The 15,606-nt window shown below is 39.7% G+C and overlaps 1 protein-coding gene across 6 annotated transcripts in view; it reads left to right on the top strand.

Moving 5' to 3' along the window:
* VMP1 (vacuole membrane protein 1) overlaps positions 1-15,606 on the top strand; it is a 69,170-nt gene that overhangs the window by 36,462 nt on the left and 17,102 nt on the right. For all 6 annotated transcript variants that reach the window (XM_054208929.1, XM_054208933.1, XM_054208930.1 and 3 more), the window contains one exon: positions 12,555-12,635. In XM_054208929.1, coding sequence (XP_054064904.1) covers positions 12,555-12,635 — 81 coding nt within the window. The remainder of the gene's footprint in view (positions 1-12,554; positions 12,636-15,606) is intronic.

The raw sequence follows: 15,606 nt of genomic DNA, 5'->3' as shown, positions 1-15,606 counted from the left end.
TGCGTTTTGTTTAGAAAGCTGGTCGCTGCTATTTCTCAAAAACAATGGTAATTTTGAGAACCAGATGAGGATCTTCTATGGTGAGAACAGACCATGAATATAACATCCAGCCTGAAGGATCTGTGAGGGGGAATGTGCTTGCTAGCTTGGCGCTTTAAAAAACAACCAAAAAAAAAATGGACCTAAAAGGATTAAACAGCGTAAAGGTTTAGTGCCCTGTTCAAAGTTACCCAGAGTGAAATACTATTTACTTTAAAGAGTCTATTGATGGATTTTCTGTCATAAATCTCAGATCTAAGTGACCTGTCTCCTTGAGCTAGGTTTTGAGAAAACTCATTAGCCTGCAGATGATGTGTAAGTCTGCCTTGTACTTTCCATTAGCGTACTTCAGAAAAAGCCCCTCATTTTAAAGGAACACTCACTTCTCCTGTGTGTCTGCGCACGCCAGCGAGTTAGTCCCAGTTACACAAAGGGAGCGTCAGAGCTGCTCTTGTTCAAATGGAGCGACTTTGCCCTGGAGAAGGAGTGTGGTTTACAAGCAGAGCTCTTTTTTTTTTTTTTTTTTCTTTTTTTTTTTTTTCCAGAGCTCCACACAATGCAGAGCCCAGCATGCTATAGGAACAGAGCGACCCGCTCTGATTTGTTAACACTTAAGGCAGTATTTTAAAATTGCGAATATGTGAAGTCGCACCTCAGTTGCTGTTGACTCTCTTCCAGTTGAATTCCAGAGCAAAGGAGGTTTTTTTTTATCAGAGCTCCCCTTTTAGCCACGGGGAGTATCTCCAGTACAGCCCTTCAAACCAACCTCGCAATTAGGGGAAGTGAATCTACTCCTTAGTGCTGGGGCAGCACATTGCTCGCGCTGTGTTATTACCATACTTTTGTTTGGTTTCATGGCTACACACACGTGTGCAGGGACTCTCTTTTCCCAGTTTAATAGTTGCTGATTGTTAAGTATTCTCATCTTTTCTCTGTCGTGCTGAAACACTTAAAGCTGAGGGAGGGTTTCTGGTGAAAATGAAGCTTTTAATGCCAGCTTCCCTCAAGGTACTGGGCAATAATGCGTGGGCCCTTGCTGTATCATGGTATTCCTTGCTAAGAGGAGAAAGTACTAATATCTTTGCTGTATATCTAATCCTTAATTGACTGTAAGTGTTTGGATTCATTAAGTAGCATATTTTTAAGAACTAATGATTTACACATCGGGCTTTGCTTCTGTGCAGCGCTGCTACAGCCAGATTTCCATGTGAAAATATTTTCTAGTTGCCCATGTTACTATCAGCCACGGCTGTTTGTTTACTTTCCAAATTGTGCCCTGCCTCTGGACGAATACGAACTCGAAAAAGGGTTAAATCCATAGACATGCTGAGATGCAGCAGGACTGGTTTGTAAATGATTGAGTGCCATCTGCGCACTGAGTGTCAGTTGTTGCTGGGACCTGTTTTTGACTCCACTGAACCTTTACTGGTTGTGGTTTGTCTGGCCATCACATGACTTCTCTGAAAATTCCCCCTCCCCTCCATTTCCAGTAAACTGTTTGAACAGGAGTGACTCAGACTGAAACCAGCTTCCCTGTAACCACAGGGCTTGTTAAAGAATTTGTCAACGTGGACTCAAGAGGGTTTGTATTAAACTGAGCTGCAACTGCTCGGGTTTGCATTGCGTCAGGAGTTCCACTGAACAACTTCCTGCTCCGAGAGCCGACTTCTTGTCTGCAAGGAGTTAAACTGATGAACTTTGGCGATAGCAACATCTAGGTGCAAGTTAAATCCATCTTTCCAGCGTTTCTGAGAGGTCTGGTGCCTCCAGCCCGGTTGCTTTTCCCCATCTTCATGTGGGGTTTCTTTTTGCAGAAGCAGAACAAAGTGCTCTACCACACCCAGCCATGGTTACTGGGAGAACCCAGCACTGTGTTCTGACATGACACTGTGACTTAATTCAAATGGAATGATTGGGTTCAACTAATAAGCTGAATGTTACTTAATTAGCAGTGTAAAAGAAGATGGCCAAATTAAAAATGGATCTCTCCCATGATTAAACTAACGGCTAGTATCTGATAAGTTCCTGCATGAAAAGGATTCCCTGGCTGCTGGCTTGCTTAATGAAAAGGTTTTACAGGTATTTGGTACAAGAAAAAAGAAGTTAAAGCAGACCGCAAGCAGGTTTTTATAAAGCAGTTGTTACAAAAATGGAAGTGGTAGAGTCACATACAATAACTGGAAAACCTTGACTTCTTTTTTTTTTGCTTTTTTTTTTTTTTTGCTTTCCCAGAAAGAACTTGTTTAAACCCAACGTCAAATTCCGTTCATAATTTCTCTTGCTCAGTCTTCCAGTCGCTCCTTTCCTCATCGGCTCCCTCTCTTTCTTAATTGTGCCGTACGAGAGAGAGATCGCTGGGGTTCGGTCTAGGCTGCCTGACGGGTGGCCAGCAGGAGGCTTGTCTTCACACACTGCATTCCTGAAGTTTGATGCCTGCATTTGTTAATATGTGTAGGGGAGGTATCTTCTTTTATCTTGGCCCATAATTAAATGGAAACTCAAGCCTAATCAAACCTTGAAGCTTCACTTAAAAAACTCGGTATGAGTGCTATAGCTTGAGAGTGAGATAGCAAACTGATAGCGAACTAATACTAAAGCCTGGTGATTTTTTTTTTTTTTCACAGACAATATAATAAGCAGTGAATATACTAAGTATCAGCTTGGTTTTCAATTGTTCTCCCAAATTAGTGAGTTGGAATAAGCTTTGGAATGACTCAATGAAAGCTTTAAATACGGGAACTCATTATGGAGGGCTTCCTGAGAAAGGAGGTAGCAAAGAGTTAACAGAGGCAGAGGGCAGACAATAGGAGTTCTGAGTAACAAATGTGTGAGCCACCTCCTCGCTGGGTTTCTTTGGACACTGGCAGGAGAATAGGGCAGTCTTGTGCCTGCATTGTTCTATTCATTTGCACACCTGCTTACAGATAAGGAAAAAACAGCAAGGAGCATTACGTTACCTTTGCTAATGGTAATCTAGAGATGACTTTTTCACATTCTTCTTTGAACGGCTCATTGTGATAAAGTCCCTAAAACTTGTTTTCCCAGTCCTCTCTTATTTTAATGTTTAGTGTGTAAGTACATAAATCAGAAATTATCAAGCCACCAAAGAAATCTGGATTAGTTTGCAATATTTTCACTCAATATCGGGATATTCGCTCAGAGGAGTTTTTTCAGTAACAAATTTCTCACTTTACAACAGAAATGAATCTTTTCAGAAGGAATGTCACCAAGTTCACTGGAAATCTTGCAAGCTGCATTTGCGCTGTAGTTGTGGAGACGCGGATAGTTGAACTCTGCATGCTCTGTTCTGCGTGCATGGGGATGCTCGACACAAGTTTCTAAAGGAACGGTTTGGTCCTAAATATTTAATATTTCCCTCCCCAGTATTCTGAGAAAGACCGATAAATGATCAAAAGTTTGGGTCAGATAAGCTGCTTCAAAAATATTTTTTCAGGGAGAGCCTTCAATAACTGATAGAAATTAATTATGGTATCACAATCACGAAAATGGCTACTTTTTTTTCCCCCCTTGCTCCAGACACTGTTTAAATATCTGTGTTGTACAAGAGTCTGGTATGCAGACCACTTCTCTAAGCTGTCTGGGAACCTCTGCGACTTCCCAGGGAGAAGAAGCGAGAGGTCTGCTCAGCATTGCACATCTGCAGGCTGGGCTGAGCAGGAGGACTGGTGTGTGCAAAAAGATTTGTCAGCTGTGTTAGAAATTGCTCACTTTTATTCTACAAGTGGTTTTTCCTGTGCCTGGGTTTTCCTCCTTAACTTATTTCAAAGTTCTCTGTGGAGGAACAGTGTATTATTTTCAGTGCTGGTGACTTGGGCTCTGTGTTGTCAGGGATTGAAAAGGTCAGTCTATTTGTCTGGTTATCAAAAAGTGCTTCCGTTCTTGATGATGGTGGCTAAAGCAAACAATAACTTGTTTCATTCCAGCGATCATGAGCCCTTCCTTACAGTGTCTGAATCTTAAACCACCCAAAAAATAGGGCTTAATAATTTGTAATGGATAAAAAAAATCTGACACCATGCATTTGATTGCTCATCCCACCACTATAACTAGATTGGCAGACCTGTGGCCGCGGTAACTAATTGCAGTTGTAGTTTTGAGATAAATGAGCACTGACTGTGCAGCTGCAATGGAATTTTAGGCAGTCAGCATGTTGGTGGAGGCAATGCCAGTGTACACTTCCAACAGTAGAAGCAAAGGCTGCAGCGGTCAACGGCTGATGTGTGGGAACCAGAGCGATAGGATATTCTTTTGCTTCATTCTTCTTTCTGTAGGTGGCTGCTAGTATCTCATTAGGGAATCGCAGAAAAATTCACCTTGAAAAGGGACCTGAGGCAGTTTCTAGTCCAACATTTTGCTCAGAGCAGTGTCATCTGTGAGATCAGCTTAGGTTCCTCAGGGCATTGTCAAGTCTGGTCTTGAAGCCCTCCAAGACCGGAGAGAGCACAACCTCTTCTGGGTAGTGTTGTCCATTGCTGGACTCTTCTAACAGCCTTACTCCTTCTCTGACATGCCAAACTGACAGCTCTCTTCCGTGAAGTAGACTGCTGGATCAACTCACTGCCACATCTCCTACAAGAACTGAATAGAAAGGAGTTCTTTAGCAAGCAAAGAAATCATAAATTTTATTTCACGCTTTCGTGCGCCACTATAAAATTGCCAAGTGTCAAAGGGCACGTGTTGCTTCATTTTACTGCACAGACCTGAATGGAGGAGTAGAGCACAGAGGTGGCAGGGGATGTGGCTAAAAGGGCTACAGCTCTATAGGACAGATCTGTTATCAGACTGAAAGGACATGCTCCTTCCTCTTCCTTCAGACTGTTTCCTTTAATTGTGTCTTATTCTTTAGAAAATTTCTTTATTCTTGCAGCGTGAAGCAGAAGGACTTTTTATGCAGAAGTCTGAGAGCTTCAGTTCTAGCTGTGGAAAATGCTGGCGTTAACTTTGAGAATGACGTCTACAATACGTGTTCATTTTGGTGTATCACTTCCAAGCTTGAGCACGGTGTTGGATTGTAACAGTCTAAAATCTTTAAACTAAAGCTCCTGAGATGGAGTTTATTATGAAAAAGCATTTGCTGGTTCTTCCCCCAGGGTCTAGGGGAGAGGGAGAAGTGAGGGAAAGAAAATGTTCTTACCATGGTACAGTTGGTTAATGAAATGAAAAAAATACCTATAAGTTCCTAACGCTCATATTCTGTTTAATCCAGAGCCGGTTGACTTCCTTCCCACTCATGTTAGTGGGAGGTCTTATTTACCATGTAATGGATCCATTACTTGCAAGTTTGATATTTATACTCCAAAACAGGTTAAAGTTAAATAAGCAGGATGAGCAAAGATTGCTGTTGGAGTGAACACTTTGCTCTGTTACACTCTGCTCCGATATGACTTGCAAAGGATTCCACTCTGCACACAGCTCTGGCCATGGCTGCTTACGTCTTTCTTTTCTAACAGCAGTTTTAAAATCTGAGTATAAGGACAATAGGTTTAACTGTATTTTCTATGGGAAAACTTCAATTTTTCTGGCACACGTACTAATTGTAGTTACTTGTATGTCTGAGTTTACAAAGTCCCAAAGATGAGCATCTTTCCGATTATCTTTGTGGATTGCAGCATCACCCCTCAACACGCAACCAACCTCAAGAATTTGAACGCAAACAGATGTGGAAATGAATCTGTGCATTTCCCTCCACAATCTGTACTCAGTGTTCTTGTCCCGGGGAAGGCTGGCAGAAGAATTACCTGTATATTTGATTTCTTGTTGACTTGGGATCTGTATGTAGTACCTACTGTATGTTCATCCTTGCCAACAAATATTCTGAACAATGGTCTGAAATCTTACTAGCTTTAAGTCCTCATATCTCTGACAGAGTGTATTCAATGAGGTTTTCTAGGTACTGCTCACTTGTTTTTCCACAGTTCTTTGGTAAAGCCTGTGAAGTCAAGGGCCCTGTTTAATTGCTCCTCAGTCGTCTTCATATTGTACTTTCTAAAACCATGTTTTCATTTTCAACATGGATGTATTTTTCTCTTGTAATTTTCCCATATGATTACCCTGTTCCTTTTCCAGAATTTAATGCCTCAGAAACTCCAGACTTCTTGCGATATGAAATTTATTTCCTTCCCAGGCTTAAAATTTGATCCAGTCCTCATAATCTGGAATGTCTGTCCTATGCCTGTCGTATGTAAATACCTTTCTTTCATCAATCTTCAGTGCTTGCTTAGATCTACCACCTTCCCTTCACTGCTTTCAGTAATCCTTGAAAACCTTTTCTCACTTTGTCTCTTTACAGTCGAGTTTCCAAGACAGGCTTGCTCTTTCACAGAATTTCAAGTGAGAAGTTTAAACCTTACCTCTCACACCCTCTTCTCTCCAGGCATCAAGATGGAAATATCCCCTTTTAGTTTATTTGCAATAAGCTGGAGGTATTTTTGAGAAACAGAACAGAGATCCAGGGCCACAGCCCTTTCCATACGTGTGTAGATGCTGAGAGTCATTGCAGCTGACGGAGTGGGAGATCGGTAATGCCATGAGCCGCTACCAAAATATTCCTGCTGGCAACTTACTCATGAGATCTGTTACCTTTGATGTCTTGCAGGAGAGGTATGAAACGGTTTCTTTGGTCACTGAGTAATGAACTATTTGCAGCGATAAGCAATGACTGTCAACGGTATCTTGATCTCTGTTCTCTTCATCTTAACTCCGGGTTGCTGTGTTGATCATTAAACGTCGTTGCTGATCTACGGCTTTCTTAGCATGGATGTATGTTGTAACCTCTCAGCCTGTAGGTAGCTCTCCGACTTCTTTAAAACTGCTCTTCTGCACTTAATATGTTATTTCAATGAGTTAATAATTCTTCCCAGTCCTCTGAAATTCTAGAATTCATTGCCTAACCACAAATGGTCATTCTCCCATAAGTTGTGTTTGATTCCATTGTGTTGTAATAGAAAGCCAGAAGAAACAAAATATTGTGCAGCTCATTTTTAACATAACTCAGATTTTTACATAAAAAGGAGCACTGTCTTTGTAGGCAGCTTTTTAAACGTTAAGGAATTTATAATTTTAATAATCTGAGACGGTAGCTTCATACATCATCTTCAACCTTTGGAAAAAAAATGTTCTCCTCTTCAGATAATTATTTGGATAATTAAACTTTGTTCTTAGTAAGTAAATATTACAACCATAATATAAATTGTGCTCGGATCTTGAAGGATTGTCCGCTTCTTCCTCACATGCCAGTTACACGTTGGCCTCGGGGGAGTCTGCTGGCACAAGGGTGAATGCCTGTCTCTGCAGCAACTGTCGTGTTCTGCGTGTTTGTGAAGGACCCCTCCCGTCAAGGTGCAACACGTTCACTTCAGAGCTCTATTTATGTCTCTGTATTTTTTTTTTTAATGTTCATACACGATTATGTTTTTTGATTAGAGTAAGAAATCCTGCATAACGCCTCCCAAGCCTTCCAGAAATATATTTTGACCTTCTTAAGGCTACCATCTGCTAGGTAATTAATATCCTGCTTGAGCGATTGCATTAATACTCGAATCACTGACTTCCTCCTGGGCCTGTGTTAAGTCCTGTCTGCTCTTAGTGGTAGAGAACACGGGCACCATTAACTCCTGATTGAATTTAATCTCAGTATTCCTTCCCTTCTTTACTGGCTGCCTTCTTTGTGCTATACCCACCAATATACCAATGTTACCAATATATTTGTAAAGTGCTCGACATATTTACAGCAGAAGAAAAAATTGTTATAGAAGAAAAGTTTGTTTTCTTGGCCTAAACTCATTCAAACTCTGGATCGTATCCTTCAGAGATTGACAACTGTCATCATTGCTGCATGCAAGGAAGAGCTGGTTTGTGGTAGGGAGTCAGAGCTTTCTTGATGCTCCTAAAAACTGATTGCAACTTCGTGTTAGAAAATAAACCGTTATATTACATAATTGTTATAGGCCCATCTGTGCAGTCGATCAGGAAAATATCTTCTGTCCAAGTCTGCTGGGTTGTTTCTGTAAGGGCCATGGATTCAATCCAATGCTGATTATTCAAAGCTCCTTGGTAACCATCAACTAGTTACTTGCTACGGATCCATCAACAATCTCTGTTCTTAGACATTAAGGAAAAAGACGCTTCATCCTTTCACTGTGAACAATAAATTGTGAGCATTCTGTTTTCTGATAATAAATCAGTGTTACAGAGAGAAAAGAGTAAAGATTAATTTTTTAAAATTATTTTTTTCCCCTCAAGCTTGTTAACTAAATCTAGTGAGATGTCCTTCACTCAAACACAGGAGAGCTTCTGCAACTTACTGTATAGTGAAGGGAGAAAGAGGAAATAGAGATTTAAATTATAAATGGAAGCAAAATAAAACAGAGGGATAGGACGAAGCCTTGTAGTTAAGACAAGATTGTCCATTCACTCTTCAAGAAGGAGGGCTTTTTTATGGGGATAAAATATTAAGTTATACTCAAAGCTGGACCGTAATGCATATTTAAAGGAGGAACGTTGTGGTAAATCTTACTTAGCAGCAAAACATGGAATTTCTCTTTGCTATCCCTTTAGGTTTGGAAGGGGTTTTTTGCTTTTGCAACACGTAGTAATGAAATGCTGGTATCAATAAAATGTGCCATTTTACTGAAGGCAGATATGAAGCAAAAGTTCCTCAAGCCGCCAGCTGAGACTTGTGAATCAGTATTTCAGTACTGACCTTTTTATGCCTCTTATTTCCATTCCAGTTCTTGAGATCTGATGATTAACCCAATGAAGTAATGTTTAATCATTTAACCTTCCTTTGCCTGTATTGTAGCAGTCACAGGAAATCTATTTCCAAACCAAAAAGACAAATCATCTTTGAAAGGGACACAGTGTGCTAAAGTATCCCGAAATGTTGTAGCGAATGAATCATATTAGCTGAGAGTCGAGTCCAGTCTAGATACTTTAGTTTTGGGGGAAAATGTTTTGCCTGTAAGTAGCTGAACTCTTTTGTCTTTTTTAATTATATTTTTTTTTAAAGCAGTAAGTTATGAAAGTTGTTTGGCTTTTATTTCAAATGCTTAAAAAAAAGTAGAGAAAAGATTGTTCCCTGCGCAGGCTTTATAACAGAAAAATTATATTGTGAAATAGGTAAAAGTTGTGAAACTGATGATTGTATTCTCTGAGAAATGAAACTTTTAAGGGTTTGGGGTTTTTTTTATTATTGCAGATGTCGCAAAGATTTGACAAACTAAATTTAAGGAAGCAACCAAACAGAAGTATTTCTGAACTTGTTTTTATTAAAGTAACTCTTCAGACTGCAAATACATGGCTTTGGGGCAGCCCTGATGTGTGTGTTACCATGCAAATTATTTGTAGTTGTGATTACGTTAGATCATAGAAAAATGGGAAAAAAAAGTCGTAAATTTATGTCTTTTGGCTTATTTAGAAAGTTCGAAAAAGGAAGACAAATTATATTGTGACCTTAAATATTTAGAACTCTAGCTGTGTTTGCCATCAAGTATTTTGTAATAGACAATTAATGTTAAAAAAAAAATAATTAAGAAGGAACAATCTGAGTAATAACTTTAATAAAAGAAAGTTATGAATTTATAAGGTGAGAAAAATGTCCCCAACTTTTTTTTTTTGCGTGACAGACTTGTTATACTTTTTTCAACACTTTTATCATTGGTTTTATAACAAAAATTGTATATTTTTAACTGGAGGGAAAAAATGAGTTTTAAGGCAGCCTCGAATTTTGCAGCATTCTAGAAATGTGGGTGAGTGACGCTATTTATTTTTAAGAAATTTCATGAAAAATGGTGCACTGTGCTTACACTAAGTTAATACAGTCAGTGTATATATAATTATAATATATATTTTATTAAACCAGCTGTGCTGCAAGCATTAGTTTATAGATCACTTGCTAGAGAGTTTGTTTCTAGTTTCAGCTTCTGAAAATTAATACAACAGTGTATTAGCAATACAGTCTAAGAAAATGGGTAAATAAGTTAAAATTAGAATAGAAAGAAATTAAATTGAAATCTATCATGGACTTATTTGAATAATTGGATTGTAGTGCTTTATTTTAAAGATACTTTACAATGAGATTTATGGAGCTGTGAAAAAAACCTTTATTGGCTTATAAAAGTGAAAATATTGTTCAAACCCCATGAGCATTGTGAAATGGTGAACAAAATAGGAACTGAAAATCTCACGGTCACATTCAGCTTTGTTACAGAGTACAAAGGGAGACATCTTACAAAATTCCTCCACACGGCACTACTTTTTCAGTTCACCTTTGCAAAGAACAAAATCCCTGGTTGAAAGGGCGATGTTACTGTCAGGCTTCAACACACATTTTTATTTGAAATTAATTTGTAGAGAAATTCTGAAGACATACTTCTCCTTTTGCATTTGCTTAAGGGATTGGAATACCTGTTGTCTCCTCAGTCGGCTGCGTTTTATTTCCTTTATTGGTCACACTCTGCAGAAGAGTCTTGCATCCTTTGCACTTCATCCCTTAACCCCTCCCTGGGACTGAAGGTATTCGTGCTGACCATACATCAGTGATCAGACGTTACCTTGTTTCGGTTTTGTTTGCTAACTTGGAAATAGCAAAGAGGGCATTTTAGTTTGAGAGGGAGCTGCCCTCGATGTTGCAAGGTTTTTGGGCTTGGTTCACTGGTAAATTATCATATTTTGGTTTTTTACAACAATTGCTGTCAAAATGCAGTCTCTGAACTGAAAAGCATGAGAAACTTTACTTTACTCATTATGTAGGCGTGTTCTAGACCTGTTTCTGCTAACGTAAATTCAAGTGTCTGGTACCAGCCTCACTGGGAATAGATTTTAATCACTCAGGCATACGGTATGGATCCTAGAAGTCAAATAGAAAAAATGTCAGGGGTAAGTTTTCAACAAAGAGTGAATATTTCACCTATTCCGTTTTGCAATAAGACATTCCTGATCCCAAGGTGTTACTCCTGGTTAAAGTTAGCAAATTCACCCCTTATAAAAATCCTTTCAGAATATTCTATATTCTGCTGTGGTTAAAAATGCCCCGCTAAAATGTAGGAAATCTCATTTATTTGGCATTTTACTTTAGGTTGAAATATTTTTTTTTAGTTTGGGTTACTTTTTTCCAATATAAAGTATAATAAATAGAATTCTTCTGTTTTGTTCAGTGAGAATTTGTTTTTTTATTTGAGAATTTGTTAGCTGTTTTTAAAGCACTGTAATGGAGAAAAGTTACTACTTGAAAAAGGGATGTAAAAAGATAGCAAATGGCCTTCTCAGAGTTTTTATTTTTGTTTTTTAATCTGTCATAGAAAGTTATGTCAGTTCTATAGTTCATAATTTAAATAATATACAAGAACATTGTCAAGTAACTGTAATTTACTTGCATTGGTATATAGTATTAAAGCTTTCAGCGGAATTGTAACAAAGTTAAAATTGCATAGATTTAATTTTTGCTGGATTGTCTAGTAGTTATCTTGAAGTGTAGAATTTAGAATATCATTAATATTGATTAAAGTAATTTCCTTGTGAAATTTATCTGACAGTTTTCTACAAAATGCAAATCAGTGAATACTGCATTGCTACCGGAAAATCTTTTTAGTGCTTATTCATATAAGTTTTTAAAAAATAATTAATAATGACTTCTTAAAGTTTGCTATTACCAAATATATACTCAGCTTTCTATAGCTACTGTTGCCAAGCCTGAATAGATAATACTGACCCTGTTTTTAACTTTCTGACAGTTTGGCTTCAAAAGAATTTTACTCTCCTGTAACTTCACTTCTCACATTCAAATAAACTGCTTGTGAGGAGCTTTATTTTTACTTTTTAAAATGTTTACTGGGTATTTGGTAAACTCTGAGACTCTTGAGTTTCTCATGAGTTTGTGTGAGTTGTGATCACAAAATAAAAGCAGGCAGCATGTTCTTAGCTCAGACGTTTGTGGTCTGCCACCTCTGCTTTTAAGGTATTTTAGAGTCAGCTCTCTGGATTTACTGAACTTTACAAGTCTGTTGTAGAGAGTACCTGGAATTAGCTATTTTGATTAAGATCCTGGGTTTGAGAGCAAAGATCTGGGGATAATAATGGGATTATTATATTCTGGCTTTGTGTACTGAGAAAGTACCTTTTTAACATTGTAAATGGTATCGAAGGAATTTATTCCCTCTGCTTGTTTAAGGAATAAGGTATAAGCGGCACTGGCAGTTCAAAGATACAGGGAAATAAATACTAGAAAACCTGTTTCCACAGCAGTGTGAACTTGGTGCCACTTGCAGGGTTTTGAAAACCAGAACTCCACACGTGTGGGTGGTCAGACTGGCACACTGACCACTGAGAATTTCTCTCTTTTCCCTCTAAACCCAGAGTTCCAAATTGGCCTTTTTGTTTTAAAAATTCTCCCAAATGCTCATTAGGAAATCCCATAGCAGGGAGGATACTGAAATCCGTTTTGAGGTATGTTCATTTTGGGGTTTGCCTCATTTAACGCTTGGTTTTCTTCTTTGCAGGACTTTGCTTCCCGGGCGAAACTGGCTGTCCAGAACCTGGTGCAGAAGGTTGGGTTCTTTGGCATTTTGGCCTGCGCTTCGGTAAGTTCATTTCCGTAACGGAGGGGTTTGTAATCACAAATTGCAGATTGAATGTATTGCAGTGAAATGAATGCTGTGAACCGGTTTTATTTGCGTCCGTATGGATCTTTGTGCCTTGTTTGCTGTTTCTGTGCTCTCTGTGGTGCTGAGGGAAACGGGATGGTTGTGGTACTGGCGAGTACAATAGCATGGAGAAACTCCAGTCCCAGATTAGTACCAAACACAGCCAATTCTGCATAAAAGCACAGCTAACACTTATTGTCCCTTCCTTCAACTTCACCGTTGGGCTTCTTGACACCGGTTCTCCTTGGAAGATAATGAGTTTGGGAATAGTTCTATTTCCTTTTTAATTAATCAGAAAAGAGTGGTGCAGCAAGGGATCCCTTTTTTCAAAAGATAAAGGAATTCATTCTATAGTTCAGCATGCTGTGGTGAAACCTGATCAAAACAGGTCTGTTCACTCAAGATGCAAAAGCCTTGAGCCTTGTCGCGTTAATGAAGACATACAAGAGACTGAACTAAGACATTCTTATAATTGAAGAAGTTTCCGGGTTTCTGTTTCAGACCGGGGATGCTCCTTGTGTTTGGTGTTGAGGCCACACCTTCTTGATCAGAGACATGGATTCTGCTGCTCACTGCTCTGTGCTAGTGGGTGCTGGGCAGGTCAGATCGTATGCCCGCTGGCAGTTCTCCTGTTGGGACTTTCCTAGCCCAGGTTATTAGCTGGCAAGATACAGCAAGAGCTCTGTTATTACCTATAGATTCTGCTGGCACCATATTATTATTGCTTGAGGTGTTTATGTGCTGTAGCTTTCAGTGCTTGACATCTTCATAGCCAAAGATGTACAGAGATTGAAGGGTGGCAGACTGCCTGTATAAATCCTGATTAGGATATTCATCCACGGTAATTCTCCTAAGTCTACTCAGCAGATATCTTTGGGTCATTAGGAACAGAATGAGGAAGCCAGTTTCAGTGTCATGGCTAGATGAACTACTAACTACTCGTAGCTTTTTTCTCGTTAAGCAGGAGGGGATTGAGAGCATCTCCACTGTTGCTATTTTAGTGTTTTTTTACGTAGGGTAATACTGTTCTGTTGGAGTAGAAAAATATTGAACCATTTGAGGTTTAAATATCTCTCTCTGTAAGCTTAATGAAAAGTGGTAGGAAAGGTGTGCCTTATTCTTCCATCCCACACACAAAATGCAGGCTGCAATGCACAGAAATGGGATTACAGTGAGGGGGGAAGTGTAGGTCCCCTCTGATCCCCTTCTGCTGGAATAACCCCAGCCATTAGCCGGCTGCTCACCTGATGAGGCATTAATTCCACCCTTGTCTAGCATCTCTCTTAGTTTCCTAAATTGTAGAGATGACAATGCTAACTATTTGCTCAAATGTAAGTAACCTGTCTTAGCTGGAAAGAATTAATGTGATTACAGTTGCTGGCATACAACTTCTATTTACTAATCTTTTGAACTGTCTTAATGTTTAGAGTGGAGACATAGGTTACAAGCTGTTCTTCAAATCTTTCCACCGAGTAAGCTCTTAGGCTGCTCCTTCTCTGACTCATGACCCTCTAGTCACCATCTTGTGAGACATCTCTGGTCGGTCGGTCTGTCTGGTGTAAGCAGAGCAGCAGCTTGTAGGTGGCAGGGATGAGTTCCTGGGGTGGCTGGAGAAGGTGAAATGCAGATAAACGCAGAGCAGGAGGAAGGAGTTGGTAAACACGAGAGGTGATGTGTAAACTGCTCCTAGTTCCTGCTTAGTAATACTTAAACATTTGCTTAACTTCTTACCTACTTGCTGCTTCTTCACCGCACCCTGAGCTCCGGCTTCCTCTTGCCTATAGAGGCTGCCCTGGGCTGGAGGGGGACGAGGGATCGGGAACCCACCACAGCACACTTGAGGGTTTGTAAATGTGTTTGCAGAATAACTGCAGAGCAGAAAAGGGTGAGGTTAAACGTAGCAGAGGCAATGAAAAAGCAGAGGGCTTCAAAACTAAAGGTTTTTGTTGCATCCGTAGGTGAGGAAGGCAGCCCCCCACGTGCATCCTTGCGTTCCTGGGTTCCCCCACGAGCTTCAGGGCTTGTGTCAGGGTTTCTCGTGCTTGTTGCTGCTTCTCCCCAGGCTAGAAGGTGTCTCCTTTGCTTGCCCCCCTTATAATCTCAATCTTACTTTTAGATTTTTAACAGTATTTTAGTTGGGTGTATTGTTAACGATTAGAAAACTTGCTTGTGAGGTGGCAACGACTGCCCCAGCTGCATGTTCTCATCTGTCAAGCAGTGGCTTCTAAATGCTACAGAAAAACACACTCAAATTAAATTTTAAACTTTGCAAGTTTATCCAGTGAAGTCAACTGACTGTAACGTTGTTTAGTGGCAATAAGAAAGCCATATTATTGTCTGGAGCTTAATTCCCATGTAAAGGCAGCTCTGGGGAAGGAACAAAGCAAGAATTAGCCCTGGAAGATCCTTGCTGTGACTTGCGAGAATTTGCCCTCCTGCCTTTGTGGGCTTTTTTTGGCAACTCGCAGTACTGCGTGTGTGTGTGTGTTAAAAAACAAAGAGAAAACCTCGCTGGCCTGCCAGTATACCCTCATGTGGACTTGCTGAGTAGATTTTACTGTGATACGTTTAACGTGCTGGTGATATTCACGGTTAGCCGTACCTAAAGCATGCTGCTCCCTCTATGGTGATAGTAAGGCAGTAATTAAATCCTGTGAGCTTACAAAAAAACCTCAAACCAGCCAACAAAGAAGATACCTGAGACCTAGAGCAGACTTGGCTCAGAAGAGCAAAATTATCTGTCTGTGGAATAAGTAAATAATTTACTAGCCTCCTATGCCTGAGACAGCTGTCAGAGGTAAAGAAGCGTTTTAGTTCAAGTGGAGCATGTTTAGAGACCGTTTCGGGGCATGATTAGAGACCGTTTCAGATTTCTTCCTCTGCAGGTGGTGTTGTGGGTGCTCATAAA

The sequence above is a fragment of the Rissa tridactyla genome, chromosome 7 (assembly GCF_028500815.1).
Source record: "Rissa tridactyla isolate bRisTri1 chromosome 7, bRisTri1.patW.cur.20221130, whole genome shotgun sequence".
In the NCBI taxonomy this organism is placed as follows: domain Eukaryota; kingdom Metazoa; phylum Chordata; class Aves; order Charadriiformes; family Laridae; genus Rissa; species Rissa tridactyla.
Note: the sequence above shows the minus strand (reverse complement) of the source record. Positions and strands in the feature narration are given on the sequence as shown.